Raw genomic sequence first — 20,176 nt, 5'->3', positions numbered from 1 at the left:
GCGTCTGTGTGGGGACGGCAGGAAATTGGCTGTGTGTGTGTGTGTGTGTGTGTGTGTGTGAGCGGACGGTACCTGGTGCTGGGATTCCTCCAGATTGCCGCTTGCCCACAGCGAGAGCCCCAGACGGTGTCGGATTTTGGCCTCATCCTCCCGACGGCCCAGCTGCTCCGCTAGACGCAGACCTGAGACACAAAACACACACAAACACAGATTTACAGGTAAATGCTTTCCAGGAAGAGTTTTCAATGAATACTTCACATGAAAATGAGCGTTTATTGATCTACTCCACTTGTTTTAATACATCAAAATCTGAGTTTTATAGCTTTTAGATTATGTTTCTTCACTTTGAGGCAATATAGGTCTCAAATATAGTTGGCATTAACTTCTTATATAACTAAATAATAACTAAATTAACTTAGGTGTTTGCATTGTAAAATGTTGCATCCTTTCAGACAAATGGACCAAAATATTGATTCAAACAAAAATGACAGGAGTAGGTTTTACAAGAAAATACTACTTCAGTCTTTCTACTTCAACATTTCATGCTTAATTTAATGAACATTTCTTTGTAATTATTTGAGTGAAAAATATTTCAAAATCCATTTTTTTTGTTTGCAATGTGCACTAGAGTGTTATTTTAGCATTATTCATATACTATTATATTATGTATTATTATTTTGAACTTTTTTATATATTCAGTTCAGTTTTTATTTCATTTGTAAGTTTTAGAAATTTGGTTATATACTTTTGTCATTTTTTATTATTTTTTTTATTTAGCTTTAATTTACTTTTTTAAATATGTTTTTATATATTATGTATTGCTATTTTGAAACTTTTATATATATCCAGTTCATTTTTTTATTTCATTTTTAAGTTTTAGCAATTTTGTTATAAGCTTTTGTTATTTTATAATTTTTTTGTTTAGCTTTAATTTATTTTTGTTGTTTTTAACTTTAGAAATTTGAGTACTTCAGTTTAAACTTATTAGATTTAAATGAGCTTACAGGGACACATTTCTAATTTGAATAGAAATTCTAATTTCTAATTCTTTTAATCTAATTAATCGCAAAATACATTTGGCTGTGAAAATACCCCCAAAAGAGTATTTAAAGCTATTCTGTGTTAAATGAGAAAGTATTAAGTACACATTACAAATAGTAGCTTTAGAAATAAATATTTGATTTGATTCAACATTTACGTGGATATGAATCTGAATTTTCAGCATCATAATTACTCCAGGCTTCAGTGTCATATGATCCTTCAGAAATCATTCTAATACGCTGATTTGCTGCTCAAGAAACCCTTTTATTATTATCAATGTTGAAAACATGTTGTGCTGCTTCATATTTTGTGGAAACCGTTTCAGGATTCTTTGATGAATAGAAAGTTCAAAGGAGCAGCATGTATTTGAAATAAAAACCTTTTGAAACAACATAAATGTCTTTAATGTCACTTTTGATCAATTGAATGCATCTTTGCTGAATAAAAGTATTAATATCTTTAAAAAAAGGAAAAAAAATCTTACTGACCGCAGTGGTTTTAAACAATAGCGTATATAAAAACCAGCTCATGCATATCACGCATCCCTAGAATATTATTAAATGCTAGATTACTAACTTTAATACAATATTCAAACAGACATTTAAACTAAACTCTCTAGGGTATTTCTGATGCTTTCAGGTCAATTGGCAAAACGGAGCAAAAACAGACAATATCATGTTTAAAATATAACACAATATTAACTTATTATTTACTGAACTGTTGTGTAAAATCACATTTGCACTTGGGACAAACAGCATTCGTGTGATATCGCTTATCATATGATATAAGTATGAGACAAAAACTCAAACAGGAGCATTTTTGCCCCAATACTGTATCTTGAATTATAGGGCATAACTGAATTAATGGAGCTGTTGCCCTGCATCATATTTGTCAACAGTCACCTGTATGAATTATAGCATGACGTACAGGTCTTGGGGCGGGGCCAGTGCGTTAACGGCGTTCAAATGTTTCAATCGCGTTATTTTTTCATAACTAATTCATTAAGTTAACGTGTTAAACTGGCAGCCCTAGTTTTTACACAATATTTTTATTTAATTGAACAGTTTTAGTATTAGTTTTAGTTCATTTTAACAACATTGACTTGACAAAAATTGTCATAAAAATGCCATTAAAGTAGTCGATTAATCAAACATACTGTGTTTGGTAACAAAATATGCTTGAATATACTGTATATGAATACAAATGACATTTGATATTTTCAGAGAATAACTATTTCAATTTTTGTCTTTTTGTCCCTTTTGGTGTTTTTCAGTGAAAACACATTTTAATTTTATTCTACTAAACTATTGTTCAAAAGTTTGGGGTCAGACATTTTTGGAAAGAAATTAATACTTTCATTCAGTGAGGATGCATTCAATTGCTCAAAAGTGACAGGACACAAATATTTTCAAATAAATGCTGTTCTTTTGAACTTTCTATTCATCAAAGACTCCTAAAAAAATGAATCATGGTTTCCACAAAAATATTAAGCCATACATTTGTTTAAATGGGACTAAATTACATTTGAAAATATATTGTATTCTTTGATTTCTTCTCGCTTCTCTGCATGAAAGAAAATCATGTGGGTTTGCAACGACATGCATTTTTTTGGCTGAACTATTCCTTTAATAAAAGCATAATCAAAACTCTCAGCACTTTAAAGCCAGAAGTGGTTGAAATCGGTTGAAAGCAGCTCTAGTCTTGTATTTAAATTCATATTTGCAGCTCTCTGAAATTAATCATCCTAAAATAACATTCCCTTGTCTTTTCTTCCTCCTTTCTCTTCATTCTCTCCGTTTTCATGTTTTTCATCATCAATCTTTGACAAGGCTGTTGGGACGCTCTGGTATTTAGGTCTCATCAGGCACTGATCTAAAGAAAAGCCTCAGAAATGATTTTTCTCATTCAACACAGACTTTAATCACCGTTTCAATCCCACTTTGATTCCTCCGTCTCAGTGAAGTTCAAACTCAGAACAAAAGAAACGTTGGGTAAAACACACCATCTACATGACCGCACTATGGCACATCGGTCTGAATTATACATGCATACATATGAGAGCGTGTCTCTAATTGGTAAACAGTGTTACTTTACACTAGTACGACCTTAATCTTTAAAAACGACGCTCTCATTAATTCTGACAGGAAGTAGTATGTAGTATGCACACTGTTTGGCAGTCAGATAATGAAATAATCAAAGGTCATGTCAAGCATATTGCATTGTGGAATACGCTAATTCTCTGGCTGTATATTATAGGAGATGATTGTAAGCACACAGAAGATCCTGTACGCAGAATACATACTACATACTGCAGCAACAGTAGGAACAGTAAGTTATTCGAAATGTGATTTACGTGAAATACTGTATCCCACAATGTGATAAATGGATGGCAATATCAACTGTGAGTTCTATCATCTCTTTCTTGGCTCGTTATTTCATTAGACTGCCAAAAGTTGCATTTGACTGATTAAAAATGTGCAAGAACTTTTTATATCTGAGATGATAATTGCATGCTATATACTATGTTTCACATACTAGGGCTCACTCATGAAACGCAAGCTACAAACCTCTGTGCAAATTATTTGTATAGCCAAAGTGTCACATTGAATTGAATGCAACAACCATTTAATAAAGGTTTTACAAATAAAAATGTGTGTAGCAAAAGAAAAAGAAAATAAATACATCTAAATATATCAATGAAGTAAACAGAATTCTAAAATAAGAAATATGCGTGAACAAAAACAAACAGTTATGCAAAATAAAATGTATATAAAAATAAAAAATAAAATAAAAATAAATATCTAATAAAAATATGTATACACATAAATAAAAATGTAAAAAATGTATAAATATACAAAATAAATGAAGAGAAATGTAAAATAAACATATGTAGCTACAAACAGAAATGTACAAAAATATGTAGATATAAATGTTAATTCCAAAAATAGAAATGGCTTTTGTTGAGTCCCACTGTCTATCTATCTGTCTGCAATCATTTGTTTTATGCCGTTTTTACAAACAGAAATATATGTGCAGCAACAATACAATAAAATAAATGCAAATTAATACAATAAAAAGAAATATAAAGCAACATTTTTTATAAATAAATAAAATAAATAAAAATGTGCATATATATATATAGTTCAGTCATGAAACTCTAGATGGTGCAGGCTGACAGGTTGTTAATGTAACTGATGATATTCAGAGAGTTAAACCACTTGGCACAAGCTGATTGGTTCATGCTGCATTTGCAGCCAATGAGCTTACTGCCTTGCATTTATATGGCTAGCATTCACTTGAGATTCCTGCAGCGCGCTTTCAGAGTTCTCTGAAACCCTCCACCTTCCCCAGCTCCACCTGTATAGATATGCTATGGGTTATTTTATATGTTATTTGTGCAGCAGCAGTATTTCTTTAAAAAGTCTTAAATACTCATGGCACTGTATCACCGTATGCATTGGCAGTAGCAAGTTCCTGTACTTGCTTGCAGCAGCAGCAATAATCTACAACTACAGCAATAACCAACAGCAGCAGCAATTCAGCAGTATATATATGCATATATATATATATATATATATATAAAACAAAATGCAAAATCCAAAATAAATGAAAATGTCAAATAAAATATGAATATAAAATAGAATAAATGCATGTCTATCTATCTATCTATGTATCCATCCATCCATCCATCCATCGTAAAATAAACAGAAATATAGAATAAAAATATATATAAATAAATTGAATAATAAATTAAATAAGTATAAATAAATATAAATGTAGAAGAGCTGTATAAAATAAATAAAAATTTAAAAGTAAAAATATGTATATATAAATAGACAATGTGTTCAATCATCAGTTCCCTTCAGTCGGACACACAACGAGCAGAACCTGACATTCTAGCGTTCATCGACCCACACGTGTCCGTCTCTACACAACTCTAATCTCACAAACGCCAAACTGAAGTGAGAGCGAGAGCTTTCCTCCCGTCCGCCACTCGCGCAGAGGCCGCTCTCAGTTAATTGGCTGTCAGACGGAGGGACGCGGTGGCCTTTGGTGTAGATACTGTGAGATGGGATATGCAACTCTCTGGCCTGTTCCCATTCTCTTGGCGCTCTCGCAGCAGGGAAGCAGTGAGGTAATTGTCAAAGTCCTGGATGACGGTGATTAGAGCATCGTCTGAGCGAATGGCCGCCCGTGAGCTGATCAGTTCCTGACGGCTTCCCAAAGTCATTTCAGAAAGACCAGTAACCAGTAATTCAACTACAAACCCTTCTAGTCTCGTCATGTACGGGTGAGCGCTCTCTCTATGAATACGCCTCAAATAGGATTATTATAGCGACATACGGCTCGATTGATAACACGCTCCGGTTCAGAGTGGCACCAGAAGCCAAACAAATGAGCTGAATCTCAATGTCCTCTTGTGGGAGCGAAGCACCAGATGTCTCTCTGAGTGTGTAAACACGAGATTCAGAGCTTCAGAGGTTTAAACATCACATTTAAACCTCAATAAACATCTTCCTGACAACTTTAGTCGTTTCAGCCTCAACTGAACAAAGATATGAAAGTGGTATAAGGGTGAAGAAATCATATATTCACCCCAAAACCAAAAGAAATGTTTTCATGAGAGCTAAGTGCATTTAAACATTTACATTGCAAAAAAAGATGACAACTAAACAGGTAAACAAATCTCTATTTTACGTTTCCATTTAAGTTATGAGCTGGGAGGTATGGGGTCAGTGAGATTTTTTTAAAGAAGCGTATATTTTTATTTAGCAAAGATGCATTTAATTGATCTAAAGTGACAGTAAAGACACTTATAATGTTAAATTTTTTTATTTAAAAAAATGCTGTTCTTTTGAACTTTCTATTTATCAACGAATCCTGGAAAACTGTACCATGGTTTCTACAAAAAAAAAATTAAAAGCCAAAAATACTATACAAATAAATGTCATTGTAAATAAATAAATATTATGTATTATATTTATATATATTAATATTTATAATAATAACAATAATAATATATGCGTGTGTAACATCAACAGCAATAAGATGACAATATCTAATCATTAATTATTAATAATCATTTTAATTAAACTACAATTATTAATATAAAATCCTTATTTTATTTTCTAATATACAGTATATGAAGTATATATGAAATCCTAAATACTAAAAAATCTGATTTGTTATTATATAGAATTAAAAATATATATTATTTAATTATATATTAATATTCAACTGGGTTTACACATATACTTGTAATTTCAGAAAAACGTAAAACAAAACAAAAACAACAGCAATACAACAAAGGACAAAAATATCTAATCAATTATTATTAATACTAATACTTTCAATAGATTTTTTATTATTAAAATTAAAACGGCTCTTTTCTAAAAAATTATGCACAATTTCAACTAATTTGATGCACATTTTGAAAATTGTTTTTGCAATATCACACTTTTTGCATAAACATAGAGTATGTGGATGGAAACCTGACTCGACTATATATCAGAGACTCTTTTGACTAGTGACTGTAAACAACCACCTTAGCAACCGCACACTAACACTCCAAACCTTAGCAACTGAATAATACCGTTTATTTTAGTTTGATAGAATTTTCTCACTAAACCGCTGTGATTCTCCACATGTAGGCTCTTACCTTCCTGCAGGTACATGACGGACTGCGAGTAGTTCTGCAGCGCGTGGTGCGTTCGTCCCAGGCTGCTGTAGGCCAGAGTTTTGGCAACCAGGTCATTGGTCTGTGCCGCGATGCTCAGGTGCTGCTCCTGATACACCACGGCACGCTCGAAATTACCCAGCGACTCGTAAGTGAGTCCCAGGTTCCCGTAGGCTCGTCCCTGACAGCTGCCGCTGCCCGTCTCCTCTGCGATCTGGAGGTCCAGTTGGTGAAACTGTAGGGCCGTGTCGTGTTCGCCCATCAGTTGGTACACGGTGCCCAGGCCGCAGCTGGCGTCGCCCTCCAGCAATCGATCTTGGGTGTCGCGGGCGATGGCGAGCTGCCGCTCCAGGCAGGAGATGGCCTGCTCGTAGTTACCCAGCTGGCTGTGCAAGCTGCCCAGTTCTCCGTACGCCTGAGCTTTTCCCCCACACTCGCCCAGCTCATGCGCCACCACCAACCGCTTCTCAAAACACACCAGAGACTGCTGAAGACTCCCCATCGCCCTGACAAACACAGAGAAGCACCATTAGACATACATAGCTAGAGAACAACTGATTGGCTGAGACTCAGTGTAACTATAAGTGTACATACAGTAAACTCATTAAAACAATACATACTATATATCAAATCTCAACTGCATGATTGTTTATTTTCACACACACGGCACAGGATGACAATATCTAATTAATAATTACTACTACGATCATTATTATTACTACTTTATATTTTATATACTATAATTATATTTTCTAAAAAGTGCACAGTTACTGAACTTAAAAGTTCAGTAAAAAGTGGAGATCCAAAATACTGAAAAAATGTAATAAGTCAAGTTACATGGTAAATAAATAAATAAATAAATGAATGAATGAATGAATAAATAAATAATTCTATATCAAAATGTGACTGAGGTGTGCATACATTTGCATTTTTTCAGTGCATTTCAGATTTTTAGTAATTGTTGAAATTGTATTAAAAAAAACAACAGCATTATGATAAAATATGACAATATTTAATCAATAATTATTAATATGAAATAAAATGACTATTATTAAAATAAAATTATTATTTTCGTGGGAGAACTTGCACAATTGGTGGCTGACTAAATACTTTTTTTCCCCACTGTATATAATTTTTTTTTATTAAAATTCATTTTATTTTACTATAATTCTACACATATAGTAAAAGAAGAGGAGATCCAAAATACTGAAAAATCTAATCGGCCATTCGTTATATATAATTTAAGACATTATTTTAAAGATATTATTATATTAATATTCAAATGATCTGTTGCCACAATTGTGCATATATTTGCAATGTCAGGAAATAGTGTTTTTTTTACTGCAGCAATATGATAAAATATGACAATATCTAATAAAAATGAATACTAATAATTTCAACAAAATTACTATCAATTCTAAAATAAAATTGTTATTTTCTAAAAAAAAAATTGACAGTAAAAGAACAGAAGATCCTAAATACTTTTGAAAAATATGCTTGGATGAGCCACACTGCACTGTTAATAATAATAAAATAATAATAATAATGATAGAATAATCTTTTGTCACATTGCTGCTGATATATATATATATATCTCAGCAATATGAGTAATAATAGATAATAATTACTAATACTACTACTAATAATTCCAATAAAATGATTATTGTTATTAAAATGAAACTGTTCTGTCAAGAAAATAATATTTAATATTAATAAAATAATGACAGTATTGTAGGTATCCTGCTGCATAAAAATACATAAGATTTTACTACGGTTAAATCTGTCTAACGGCTTATTGCTTTATTAGCTCTAATTGTGTCTACTTCCAGACTGTGGTATAATCAAATAGAAATAAGTGCAATGTAAATTTCATTTAGACTGTCACACAGAATGTTTACAAGCTGATATCAAATTTACAGAGCGATTTTGAGATTTATGTATTCCTTTGACTATGAACCTTCTCGCATGAAACAGAATCTCATAAAACAGAGTAGTTCATTGCTGCTAAAATACTGAATGTGAGGGAATCACGAGGGACGGCGTGTTTTAGATCGATACGAGCTATTCCAGCAACACACAGGTGGCAGGACAGCGCTAATGCAGCTTCATTTAGAAAGAGAAATGCAGTCCATACGCTCCCATCCGTTGGGAGAACGGGTTTGAAACGGGCTTCGGTACCGGCTCTCTGTGGAATAACAAAACCAGGCTTAATTCATACAGGCCGGGGACTCGCTCACTACTTAGGTAGCATAAAAGCAATGCATCATTACCCCTTGTTGTCCTGTCACTTGAAATTACAGCAACATCAGTCTTGTTGAAAGGTCCTGCCTCATTTCAATATAAATGAAACAAATAGCTTTTAACGCAGGCCTTTAATGAGGTTCTTGTTGGATTCTTCTGCGCTATCTGAGGTAAAGCTCCTCTCCGTTGAGGGGAGTCCAAGCGCATTGTCACAACTGACAGTGTAATTCACCTTCCCCGCTGGACTGCGGGAAGTACGAGGGTTTGGGTTTGAGCTTGGCTCGTTGTAGGCCCAGTGTGAGTTCTCTTCCCACAATCCTCAGCGTCGAGCTCTGACAGGACCCTGCAGCAAACCATTCATCATATTTCCATGCCCATATACTTGTAGGTAAGCAGAATCCACTAGGGTTTATGACGGGAGCTGGAACGCTTTAAAGGGCTGATTGGATGTTAATTAAAATGGATGCATGACGGATCACGCCGAGGATGCTGGGTAGACATGTACGGAGTGTACAGCTGCACACAGAACAACTCACTTTTTTGAGAGATCAAGAAAATAAATCTTAGAATTAGAGTTAAGAAATTGAGTCACTGTTTTTTTTTTGGCAAACTATCTTCACTTGAAACAGAATATCAAAGGGGTGTGTCACTAAAGACTAAAAGTATTGTGTAACATTGCATTAGGATTTTTTGTAGTGCATGAAATGCAACATCAAGTGCAAATTTATGTATTTGTAATGCAATGGCTCAACATTAGCAAATAGATCTCTCAAAAATGTTCACAGAATCTCCATATGGCATTATATTTAAATGTACTAAAGAAAATAAATGTTGCTGTTTTGCCACATGAACTAATTTGAAAAATTTTTGAGTGATCAAGCCATCAAATAAATGAAAATAAATCAGTTTTAATATTAATTCACTTTTCATTTTTGGGTTAACTATCCCTTTAAGTCAAAAACTGTATGAATGCTACTTCATTAGATAACAATATCAAACCAGGATGTATTTCACAAAAATAAGTTCAAAAATCAAATCATAAAACAATAAATCTACTGTTGAAGACAAAAGTACTGTGCAATCGTGTTTCATAAAGTACAATCCTAATGCTTCTATATACTATATATCTAAATACTTCTGTATTTGCAATGCAATGGCTCAACATCAGTGAAGCGATTCAAAACTCTGATTCAAAGATTCATCTGCGTTATCTCTCAAAAATGTTCACAGAATCCCATAATGGATTTTTTAAAAATATTAATATGTACTAAAAATACATGTAATTAAATGTTGCTGTTTATCATGACACATGGACTAACATGAACGCGATATCAAACAAGTAAATCTTTGAATCAGAGATTTAAAATTGAGTCACTAATCAGTTTGAACTGATTCACAGAAACAAACTGAACTCCAACTTTGTTTGCTACTATTAAAACATCTCTCATATTCATAAGTCATAAGGAGAGATCACAAAAATTGTAAACGACACTCCTTAGGCAACAAATAAGAAGTGCATTAAAATAACTGCACTATTTAAGATGTTGCCTAATTTTTATTTTCATGCAGAATATTAAATATTGTAAATATGGGACATTACTCACCATGAATAGCAAGCATGCAACTTATTTACCTAGTAAAAAATGCTATCTATTCAAATGCAAATATGCACTAACATACAGTAGAGTACAGTGCAAGTGAACATTTGGAGAGATTCTGCTGCTGACACAGATTCCCCAGTTTGGGTGTGAGAAGCACAAAAAGTGCTTTTATGCTGTATGCATCTCTGTGTACATGCGTGCAGCCCTGTGTACTGTCATTTCAGCATGCATGTTGAAGGTGGGGTCATGCTCTGATACAAAACAATTCCATTTTCAATCTGTTGCATGTTGTGAGAGTGTTCTGTGTCCGCCTGCTGACCTCATGGTGTCAGTCCTCATGCCGCCCTGATACAGTAAGTGCCTCTATCAGACTGAAGCAACTAGAATAACAAGCAGCCTGTTGCATCATCACGAGACTCCACAGCTCCAGAATTCTAATACATCACTAACACCATGTAAAAAATAAAAAAAATCTAATCTTATCTAACAGCATATTGCATTGAAGTATGACTAGTAATTTTGCACACTTTTTACAGTGGCGTCAAAAAGTATTTAGGCACTTGAAGGAACAGTTCATACTCCTGTCAATCTAAATAAAAATGAAAGTCAATGGTGTCCAGTGTTGTTCTGAATCCCATCAACTTGCATGAATAAAAACAGAAATATTGTTCAAAATATCTTCTTTGCTCAACAAAGATACAGATTTAAAACAACTTGAAGGCAAATCATAACAATTTTCATTCTTGGGTGAACTATCCTTTTAAGTCACTTAAAAATGTATGAATGCTATCTGATCAGATAACAGAATATCAAATCAAGAGGCATTTCACTAAAAGAAGTATGTTAGGTTTTAAATCAAAACATGTACATGGTATATACTGCAAAATAAGTATTTATCTTATTTTCCAGCTAAAATATCGAAACAATTCTCTCAAGGTATAAGATAATCTCAAGATGCATTTACCACAAATTCAGTTCAGGACACTAAATCGAGACATCTTAATCAGTTCTTAAGAATTTCTGACTTGTTTTCCAGTTAAAATATTTGAAAACCCTTAAAACAAGATATAATTTAGTCGAGATGCAACACTGCATAAGATATTAGGCCTTGTTTTTTAACCAAGTGTATTTGGTCTCACTGCACTGGCATATTTTTACACTTATTTTAGGTATAAACAAGTTAAAAAGTAAAAAAATCTACCAGTGTCGTGAGACAAAATACACTTATATTCAAGATGCAAACTATGAAAATAAGTCTGAATATATTTATATGTATCTGTATCATATTTTAAAGATATTTTGAAAGTAAAACAAGTAAAAATCAATTGTTTGCAGATGCAACATGGTTTGATCTGTTTTCGACATATCAAAGTGTCGTTTGTGTGTCCAAGTATGTTTTGGGGTCAGTGTAAAATGAAAAATAACACAAAAATGGTCTTGAATTCTTACCTGTGTCCATTACCAAGACCTCTGTATGCCTTCTCCTGGTCCTGCATATGGTTGAGGCTCTGTGCCACGGAGAGATACTGGTCATAATACTTAATTGCCTCTTCAAAATCTCCCAGCGAGTCATAGCAGTCTCCCAAGTTCCCATAAGCACGACCACGGTCCAGCACGGCCTCGTTGCCACTGAGCTGCTGCAACATCGCCAACTGTTGCTCAAAATAGCCAATGGCCTCCTCCATTACTCCCATGTTCATTTTCGTAATACCCATGTTCCCATAAACCTGGGCTTCAATGCTGGGGTCCTTCAGTCGCTGGCCAAGCTCAAGCTGTTCCTCGTAGCATTTAAAGGCCATGGTGTACTTTCCAAGAGACATGTAGACGGCGGCGAGGTGTCCATGAGCCTGGCACTCTCCCTGGATGTCGCCCTGCTCCTGGTACACCTCCAGTTCCTGGGTGTGGTACCCTAAGGCCTTGTCAAACTTCTGTAGCATTCGGTAGGCGGCTCCCAATGCAGCGTAGGCATTTGCCTCCATCTTGCGATCCTTGACTTGGTGCGCCAAGGACAACTGCTGCTCGTAAAACTTGACGGCTCCGGGAACGTCCTTCTTACAAAGGAAGATGTCTCCCAGGTTGCCCAAGGCGCGGAATCGAGCCTGCGAGTTGTTCAGCGACTGCGCCAAGGAAAGAAGGTACTTCTGGCACTCCTCTGCCTTGCTGTAGTCGCCAAGAGCCTTGAAGGCCAGGCCCAGATTACAGTAAGCTTTGGCTTGACTTAACTTGTCATGGAGGTCCTTAGCAAGTGCCAGATCTTGTTCGTAGTACTTCACCGCCTCCTGGAAGTTTCCCAGACAGTAGTGTGCGTATCCCAAGTTGTGACAGACCTTACCTTCGCTCTCCATATCCTGCAAGTCCGGGGAAAGCCGTAGGTACTGTTCATAGTAGGGTACGGCTTGGGGAAACTCTCCCCGAGAGCAGTGGAAATTACCCAAGTTGCCCAAGGCACGAGCCTCACTCTGGATGTCTCTCAACTCTCGGGCAATGTTTAGATGATTCTGGTAATGTTGCAAGGCCCGATCATGCGCCCCCAGAGCCTGGTATGCCACCGCCAGGTTCCCATGCGTCGAAGCTTGCGAGGCACGATCGTTAACCTCCATGGAAATCTGCAACTCTTGGCGGTGGTAGCGCACGGCCTGGTCGAAGGCACAGAGGGCGTTGTAAGCGTTGCCCATGTTTCCGTATGCCCTTCCCTGGGCGGCATAGTCGTTTAGCTCTTGGGCGATGGATAGATGAGCCTTGTGCAGCTTCAGAGCGGTCTCGTAGTCCCCTTTCATCTGGTGAATGATTCCTGTAAAGAAGAAAAGAATAGTTTCATTCAGTCGAATTGTGCTTATCATGCTTCACGGGATAACCGAAATGGCTTTTCGATATCTTCGATCTGTATAAAAGAGGCTAAAGATTAAGTTTACATTTAAAAATGCCCTGAACTACAATGTACCCCAAGCAAATCATCCAACTGGAAAAAAGGGAATAAGATCTGAGAAAGCCCACTGATACTTGTCGAACTATCTTTTAATTAAAATGGAGATCTGATCTGATTTGTGTAGTTTCGACTCGCCTTCAATCAAAGTTCTGCACCCCAAAGATATGCCAGTATGAGGCTATGACAGTCAAAACAGCCAGATCTGCTCAGTCCTGGGAGACTTCTTGCAAATTTTGGGTCCCCCTAATGTACCACTTTTCCACAAAATGATCATTACCGTCATAATATTACAGTCCCGCCTCTCCGGTTCCAGTTCAGTACTTTGGGGAAAGTAGAGGAACAGGGGAGGAAAAGGGTTAATGAACACTTCTGATGGAAAAAGGGTTTGAGGGCACCAGCATTGGGAAACTTTAATTGTGGTCCACACCACATCTCTGTATGCTTTAAACAGGTTTATTTTCCTTTGAAAGTCAGAGCTAAGTATCAGGGATAAGGAAAACTGCTGGGATGAGTGGAAAACAAGAAGTGTCAGTGGTGCACAACTGGGAAGTCTGTGGCGACCATTTATGTAATTGTCAGAGATGCCGGCTGACCCGAAAATTAGCTCTGGGAATAGGATGCCAATGAAAACACATCGGAGGCAAGTAGCGTGTGAGACTTACATAAAGTGTTTTTTAGAGAGTCGTGGAGCCACTGTTGACAGAGTGGTTTGTCATCTTATGGGAACTCGTTCGGTCTGCTGACTGAGTCACGGGCCACAAGCGTGTTCTTCTGTGTGTGTGGAAGCAGGAGGCGACGGGGGGTATCAGAATGGGTGAGGGGTTGCCCATCTGCTCAGTGTCAATACTCATGTGTCAAGCCAGGATTACCAGCATGTGGTAAATCCAATTAGATCCAGTGCCAAGCTGGTATCCTGACATGGAAGGCCCATTAGAGCTCTTCTCTATTCACAAATATTTCCTCTAAAAAAGCCCCAGTCTTCAGTGGCTAATTATCAATACTTAACCCCATGATTCTTCATTTATCAGCGAGCAAAGCTTCAGACAAAAGCTTGTTTGAAAATGCATCCTTTGAGACGTGTGCAGTGAAACGTGCCAGACACAAAAACCTTTGATGAAAGAAACCAACACCTTTAGGTTTGTTTTTATTAAATGACTGATCCTGCTTGTACTTTTAAACACTTTTATACTGGCTCTATTTAATGTGACTGCTAGGAACACAACAGACGGTGCTAACACGACCTAAAAAACTTCCTTGAGCTAAAAATAGAAATGCTGAGCTGAACAATTCTACACTGTCAGGACATAAATACTCCCGACTGTCTGCAAATTAACAGAAGGGACTGCTATTAATTCACAAACAGTAGGGAGTGTTTATGTGCACAAACTACTTAAACTAATGGATCATTTACAGCAGTTGTTCTAAAAATGTGGCACGCTGAGTGCCCCTGGTGGTATGCAACTTGGCTTAAAATTCATAATACTAAAACATGCACATGTAAAATTATATTTATTTATTTACTCACTTAAATAATTTGGTAATTAATTTTAATAAAATTTAAATATATTTAAAATTTTATTATAATAAAATTTTAATAAAAACAAAATAACAAAAATTATATTAAAATATATAAATATAAACAGTTTGCTTACAGCTAAAAAAGATGCACATTTGCATAATTTAAGCAACAGCATGATAGCTCGCTTTTGCGACTATATCACACCACAGTCAGCTTTATCTTCAGCATTTCGTATTAAGAACGGGGTCAAGGCTACAAGCAAAAAGAGCACCCCTTTGATAGGTCAGTTAAGAGGATTACACGGTCACCTGTGGTCGCTGCAGGACTGCATATGGTCATAGGCAGAAATCCCGGGGGGGGGGGGGACAGGACCCCCCCTATCTGGGGGTTGTCCCCCCTAAAAACATGATTAAAAACCACGCTGTGTATTGTAAATAACAATGTTTTATACTTTAAATAACTTTGTAAGTAGTAAAACAACACAAACGCAAACGGGGCAAAAATGCGTTTTAAGTTTAGAAACATTTTGAGTCTCCCCCTCCCTTGCCTCACAGTGCTTTGGTCCAAACGCCTGCTTTCGTCTTTTACATCAATCAGTGTTGCCAAGTCGAATTGGGCTACTTTAACACTGTTGCCATGAGTTGTTTTTCATTTCCGCGGGTTGAAGCATCCTTAACGTGATATTTAGCTCCTGGAATGCGAATTTTACCAGTGGAACCCAGTAGAAAAACGTGTATTTTACCCCCCCGGAATGCGATTTTTACCGAGGAACCCCCCTCAAAACGTGATTGGGCTAGTTTTGGGCTAGTTTTGAGTAGCAATTGGGCGGGGGGGTTTTACGAAAACCTGGCAACCCTGCATCACCTACACACACAAGTCCGGTGAGTGAGAAAAAGTCAATAGTTGTGGAGCTCGGCTGTCAAGGCTATTTTATTCACTTAAACAGCGGATGAAGTGATTATTTTTTCTTTAATACAGATGATGCCAATGTATTTTTCGATGAGTCTGCTATTTTAGCAATAACAACTTTACCTGCCCCTCCCCCCTTACTGTAAGACGAAATTTACGCCCCTCCATATGGCCCCATTGTTACAGTTAAATCCCCAGAGCCGACACACAGGAGAGGGTAGGATGAGACTGGGGAACAGCATCTGAGACTGATCGGAGGTCAGTGAAAAGGTTAAAAACTCCTCAGCGTCTGCTCTAAGGGGTGAATAATAATTGCAAAACTGCAGTATTTGGCTAAAAAAGAAGCTAGACTCTAAGAGCCTCTGCCTACATTAGCAGAAGTGGGATGTTTGAGGATGTCTTTTCAGCTTTGATGCCCTGCTATGTGGAATGAGTGATGGGCAGCCCTTCAAACAAACATTAAAAATACTTCCCTCCCCAGGCGGTCGTTTTGCCCGAATGCATGTGAAATGTAGTAATTTAATCTTCAAATGGCACAATCTTCAACCCCAAATGACTGAAACGCCATGACTTTTTTATTTTATTTTTACTGAGATGTCCTACTTGAACTCATTACATAGCTGTCGCTTTTTAAGCGTTCCCGCTCTGTAAAGGCTGTGACATTCCGGATTAATTAGCTTTAGCGTGGACTCGCTTTTAAAGCTCGACTTCCTGACGAGATTTTGACAACTAAATGAAACCGATCAAGCCAGCAGTCATCAGATATGTGTTAAATTCTTAATATAGTACATTTAATAATAGAACGCATTTACTCTGATTTCATGTCAAAATCATGTCATGATGACAATTTTGAAACATGCATGAAAGATGTTAAGCTCAAAAGGGCTATGTGACTATCAAATATATCAAATATGGGCTATATGTCTGTCAAATGAGTAAGTAATGAGCATACAGAGCGCAACGTCTGGGTTAAGGGAGGAAATTTCTTTTTTTTGTGTGTGTGCTTAATTTGACAAATTCCCAGTAAGAAGATATTTTTTTTAAATATTTATAATAAATAAATAAATAAATAAATAAATATATATATATATGACCCATACAATGTATTTTTGGCTATTGCTACAAATATACCCAAGCGACTTAAGACTGCTTTTGTGCTCCAGGGTCACATATGTCTATATAAATATGAAAATATAACAAACTATAAAAAATTTGACCATAAAACTAATTTTTTAAAACTTAAGTAAAGTTTTGTTTTTATAACTAGAAATTAACACAAGTCAGCAGTTGTATATTGTAGTATTGTTGCCATCTGCAATGTTTCATGGGAAATGAGATTAATTCTGCTATAGAGTTGTCTTTTATTCAAATTTTCAAACATATTTTTGCTTCAAAACAAAGTCTGTGATGTTGTGATTCATTTTGCAGAAAAAGGCAGAAAAACACTGGCAACTCGAAACGACCCCTCTTAATGTCTTCACCTCAAACATACGCTCTCCTTATTTAACGGAAACCAAAATTGTACGCAAAGTGACTGCAATAAGAAGCGGCTGACGGAAAGCAAAAACATAATAATAGTAAGTGCAGCTGTATTTCAGCAGGCATGTCTGTTCCACAGCTATTTTCCTTTGTTATGATTCCTGTCTGTCTCTCAAAACCATTCCCGTCTCGTCTCCTCCCATTCAAACGCAAACGCTAACTAGGCCCGATATTCTGCCGTATGATTTATAGCTCAGAGCCAGTCTTGAAAAACCCTAGGGAAAATGGGGACAAACAAATGGCAGACTTTGAAGATTCTTGCGAGTCTAGGGTCATCTTTGTTGTTGGCTTCAGACGAAGAGTAAAACAGTTGAACACTGCGGCTGGCAACAGTTTGCCAGATGCATTAATTTTACATTAAGTCTCTCGCAGAAGAAGCTGGGTTTATTCTCTGCTTCCACTTTTAGCAAAGCAAAGCGCGGTTAGTGTTTTTTACCAGCCGCAGATTGTTGATAAACACCTTCTTAATGTCTGAGTAACGGGAGTCTGGCCTTCGGAATTCTTTGGAATTTTCGAACCGTTTTGAAGATCTATTTTGGAATTTCCAAATACTGCATTTCCGCTATATCCCTGGTGGTTTTGGCGCACTTTCGCATACTTGCACTGCCGCAGTGTGCTGGAGACGGCACTAAACGACTGTCTGTGAAAACAGGGCCTCAAATGTGACCGCTGGTAACGACTGTCAAAGCAACACATCAAACGGGCTTTACGCACTACACTTAACCCAGGGGTAATGCATTTTAACCTTGTGCTAATGATGCTTTTAACGGTTCTTTAAGCAACGTTTCACACTTGTAATTTCGAAAAGGGGTGAGCGCCCTGAGTTATAAAACCCCTCGGTGATGCAAATCTAATGGATTGGAGAATGTTACGGTGAGTTGTTTATCATTAACCAAACAGTGCTTGTCTTATCAAATATTTAATATATTTCATATAATATTATTTTATATATTATTTCTTATATTCAAGTTTATTTGTATACCACTTTTCACGATACAAATCGTTGCAAAGCAACAGAAAATTAAGTTACTACAATATATTTAGTAGAAGCTTATCAGTGGTGACTGTCAGTTAATGTACATATGGCAGAAATGTACGGAAAATACATTGAACGTTGAATTCATTGAAAAGACGTTGAACACTATTAACAGCAATTATTATATGATGCAATCAAACTTATAGCAAAGCAAACTTTTATAATTATTATATAAATAATTATAAAAATAATAATGATATTTTAAAACAAAAATTAATAAATATAAAATTTTCTAAATGGTAATATATTTATTTTTGTTCCAGATTTTTCCAAACTGTTAGGCACATTTAAATTCTCATAAATTTATGAATGGACAGTATGAAATATCTAAACCTGATTACCCAGAACTAACTAAGCATGAGCACAACTTTTTCAACCAGTGTGGATTTTCATTAAAAGATAATGATTTGCTTTACTTCATGAGAAGCTATTCACTACATTAGAGGAGCATTAGTTCTAAAGCTGCTCCATGGGTCTTTAAATGACTCGGAATATTCATCTAAGGAAAAAGAAATGAGATAAACCGGCTAATATTCTGCCTACAGCTATGGAGCGTAGAAAATGAAAATCAACAACGTGTAATGTTCTGAAACAAGAGTCGTGAGAGAAAATTTCCCACACAACTGTTAACCTACTGAAACACACACACACACACAGCTAATAGTACTTAAGCCATAAACATTAGTATTGACATTTTACTATTGTACTAAAAAAAAAAAAATCTTAATTTTACAGTGAAATAACAACATTACAAGTAGGGTAATATTTCTTATTTTATTTAACATATTTATTTAGTAATTATAATAATCATACTATAATAATTATTAGAATTATTTTATAGTTATATAGATATATATATTTGCAATTAATTTTGGCCAAATTGTGCATCTCTACAAATAAACACTGCAAAACTTATTATTAAATTATTATTAAAAATGATCATTATTATATTCTTTTTCACAAATATTCTTTTTCTTAATTTTATAGTGAAACAATACAAGTCATATTTTTATTTTAATATTTGATTCAGTAATAATAATCATAATAATACAATTTATTTCCATTATAATTATGTTATAGTCATTTTGATATATATAATACATTTCCAAATTGCGCAGCTCTTAATAATTGCAAAAATCAATTCGATTTTCCCCCTAATTCTATCCCTACTGCATACACACTTACTGCTAACAATATTTAAGTCATTAATATTATTGTCATTATAATATTGTTCTGAAAACTGAAATATGATTGTTGTTATTATTCGATTTTTCTTAAATATTTTTCGTAATTTTACAATTAAATAATTCAAGTAATATTTCATATTTAGTTTATTTTTAGTAATAATAATAATAATCAAAATAATAACTTATACATTTCGATTTGTTCCCAAATTGCGCAGCTCTACTGCTAACCACACTAAAACATACTAACAATACTGAAACCCTAATAACACACAACCCAGACTGATAACCCTCCTGAATCACATACACACACACACACACACTTCTGAACCCACAAACATACTGCTTCAGCCATCTGCACACTCTCGAATGCTCGTCTTCTCACGCTTCTGACCGCGGTGTGAAGTCTGTGCTTATGGCCTGCGGCTCTCGCTGAGGAGAATAGAGCCTCTGGTTACCGTCCACTCAGCACTATCACAGCAGGGATCAGATTCACGCTGCTT

The 20,176-nt window shown here is 35.7% G+C and overlaps 1 protein-coding gene across 1 annotated transcript in view; it reads right to left on the bottom strand.

The window, feature by feature from the left end:
- LOC107602249 (tetratricopeptide repeat protein 28-like) overlaps positions 1 to 20,176 on the bottom strand; it is a 310,777-nt gene that overhangs the window by 41,473 nt on the left and 249,128 nt on the right. Inside the window, exons 7-9 of the mRNA XM_016294706.1 lie at positions 12,010 to 13,351; positions 6,701 to 7,224; positions 73 to 182 (exon numbers count right to left, since the gene is read on the bottom strand). Of these exons, the coding sequence (XP_016150192.1) occupies positions 73 to 182; positions 6,701 to 7,224; positions 12,010 to 13,351 (1,976 nt within the window). The remainder of the gene's footprint in view (positions 1 to 72; positions 183 to 6,700; positions 7,225 to 12,009; positions 13,352 to 20,176) is intronic.

This window comes from Sinocyclocheilus grahami, unplaced genomic scaffold, assembly GCF_001515645.1.
Source record: "Sinocyclocheilus grahami isolate Dianchi unplaced genomic scaffold, SAMN03320097.WGS_v1.1 scaffold322.1, whole genome shotgun sequence".
NCBI lineage: Eukaryota > Metazoa > Chordata > Actinopteri > Cypriniformes > Cyprinidae > Sinocyclocheilus > Sinocyclocheilus grahami.
This window is presented reverse-complemented; position numbering and strand designations above follow the sequence as displayed.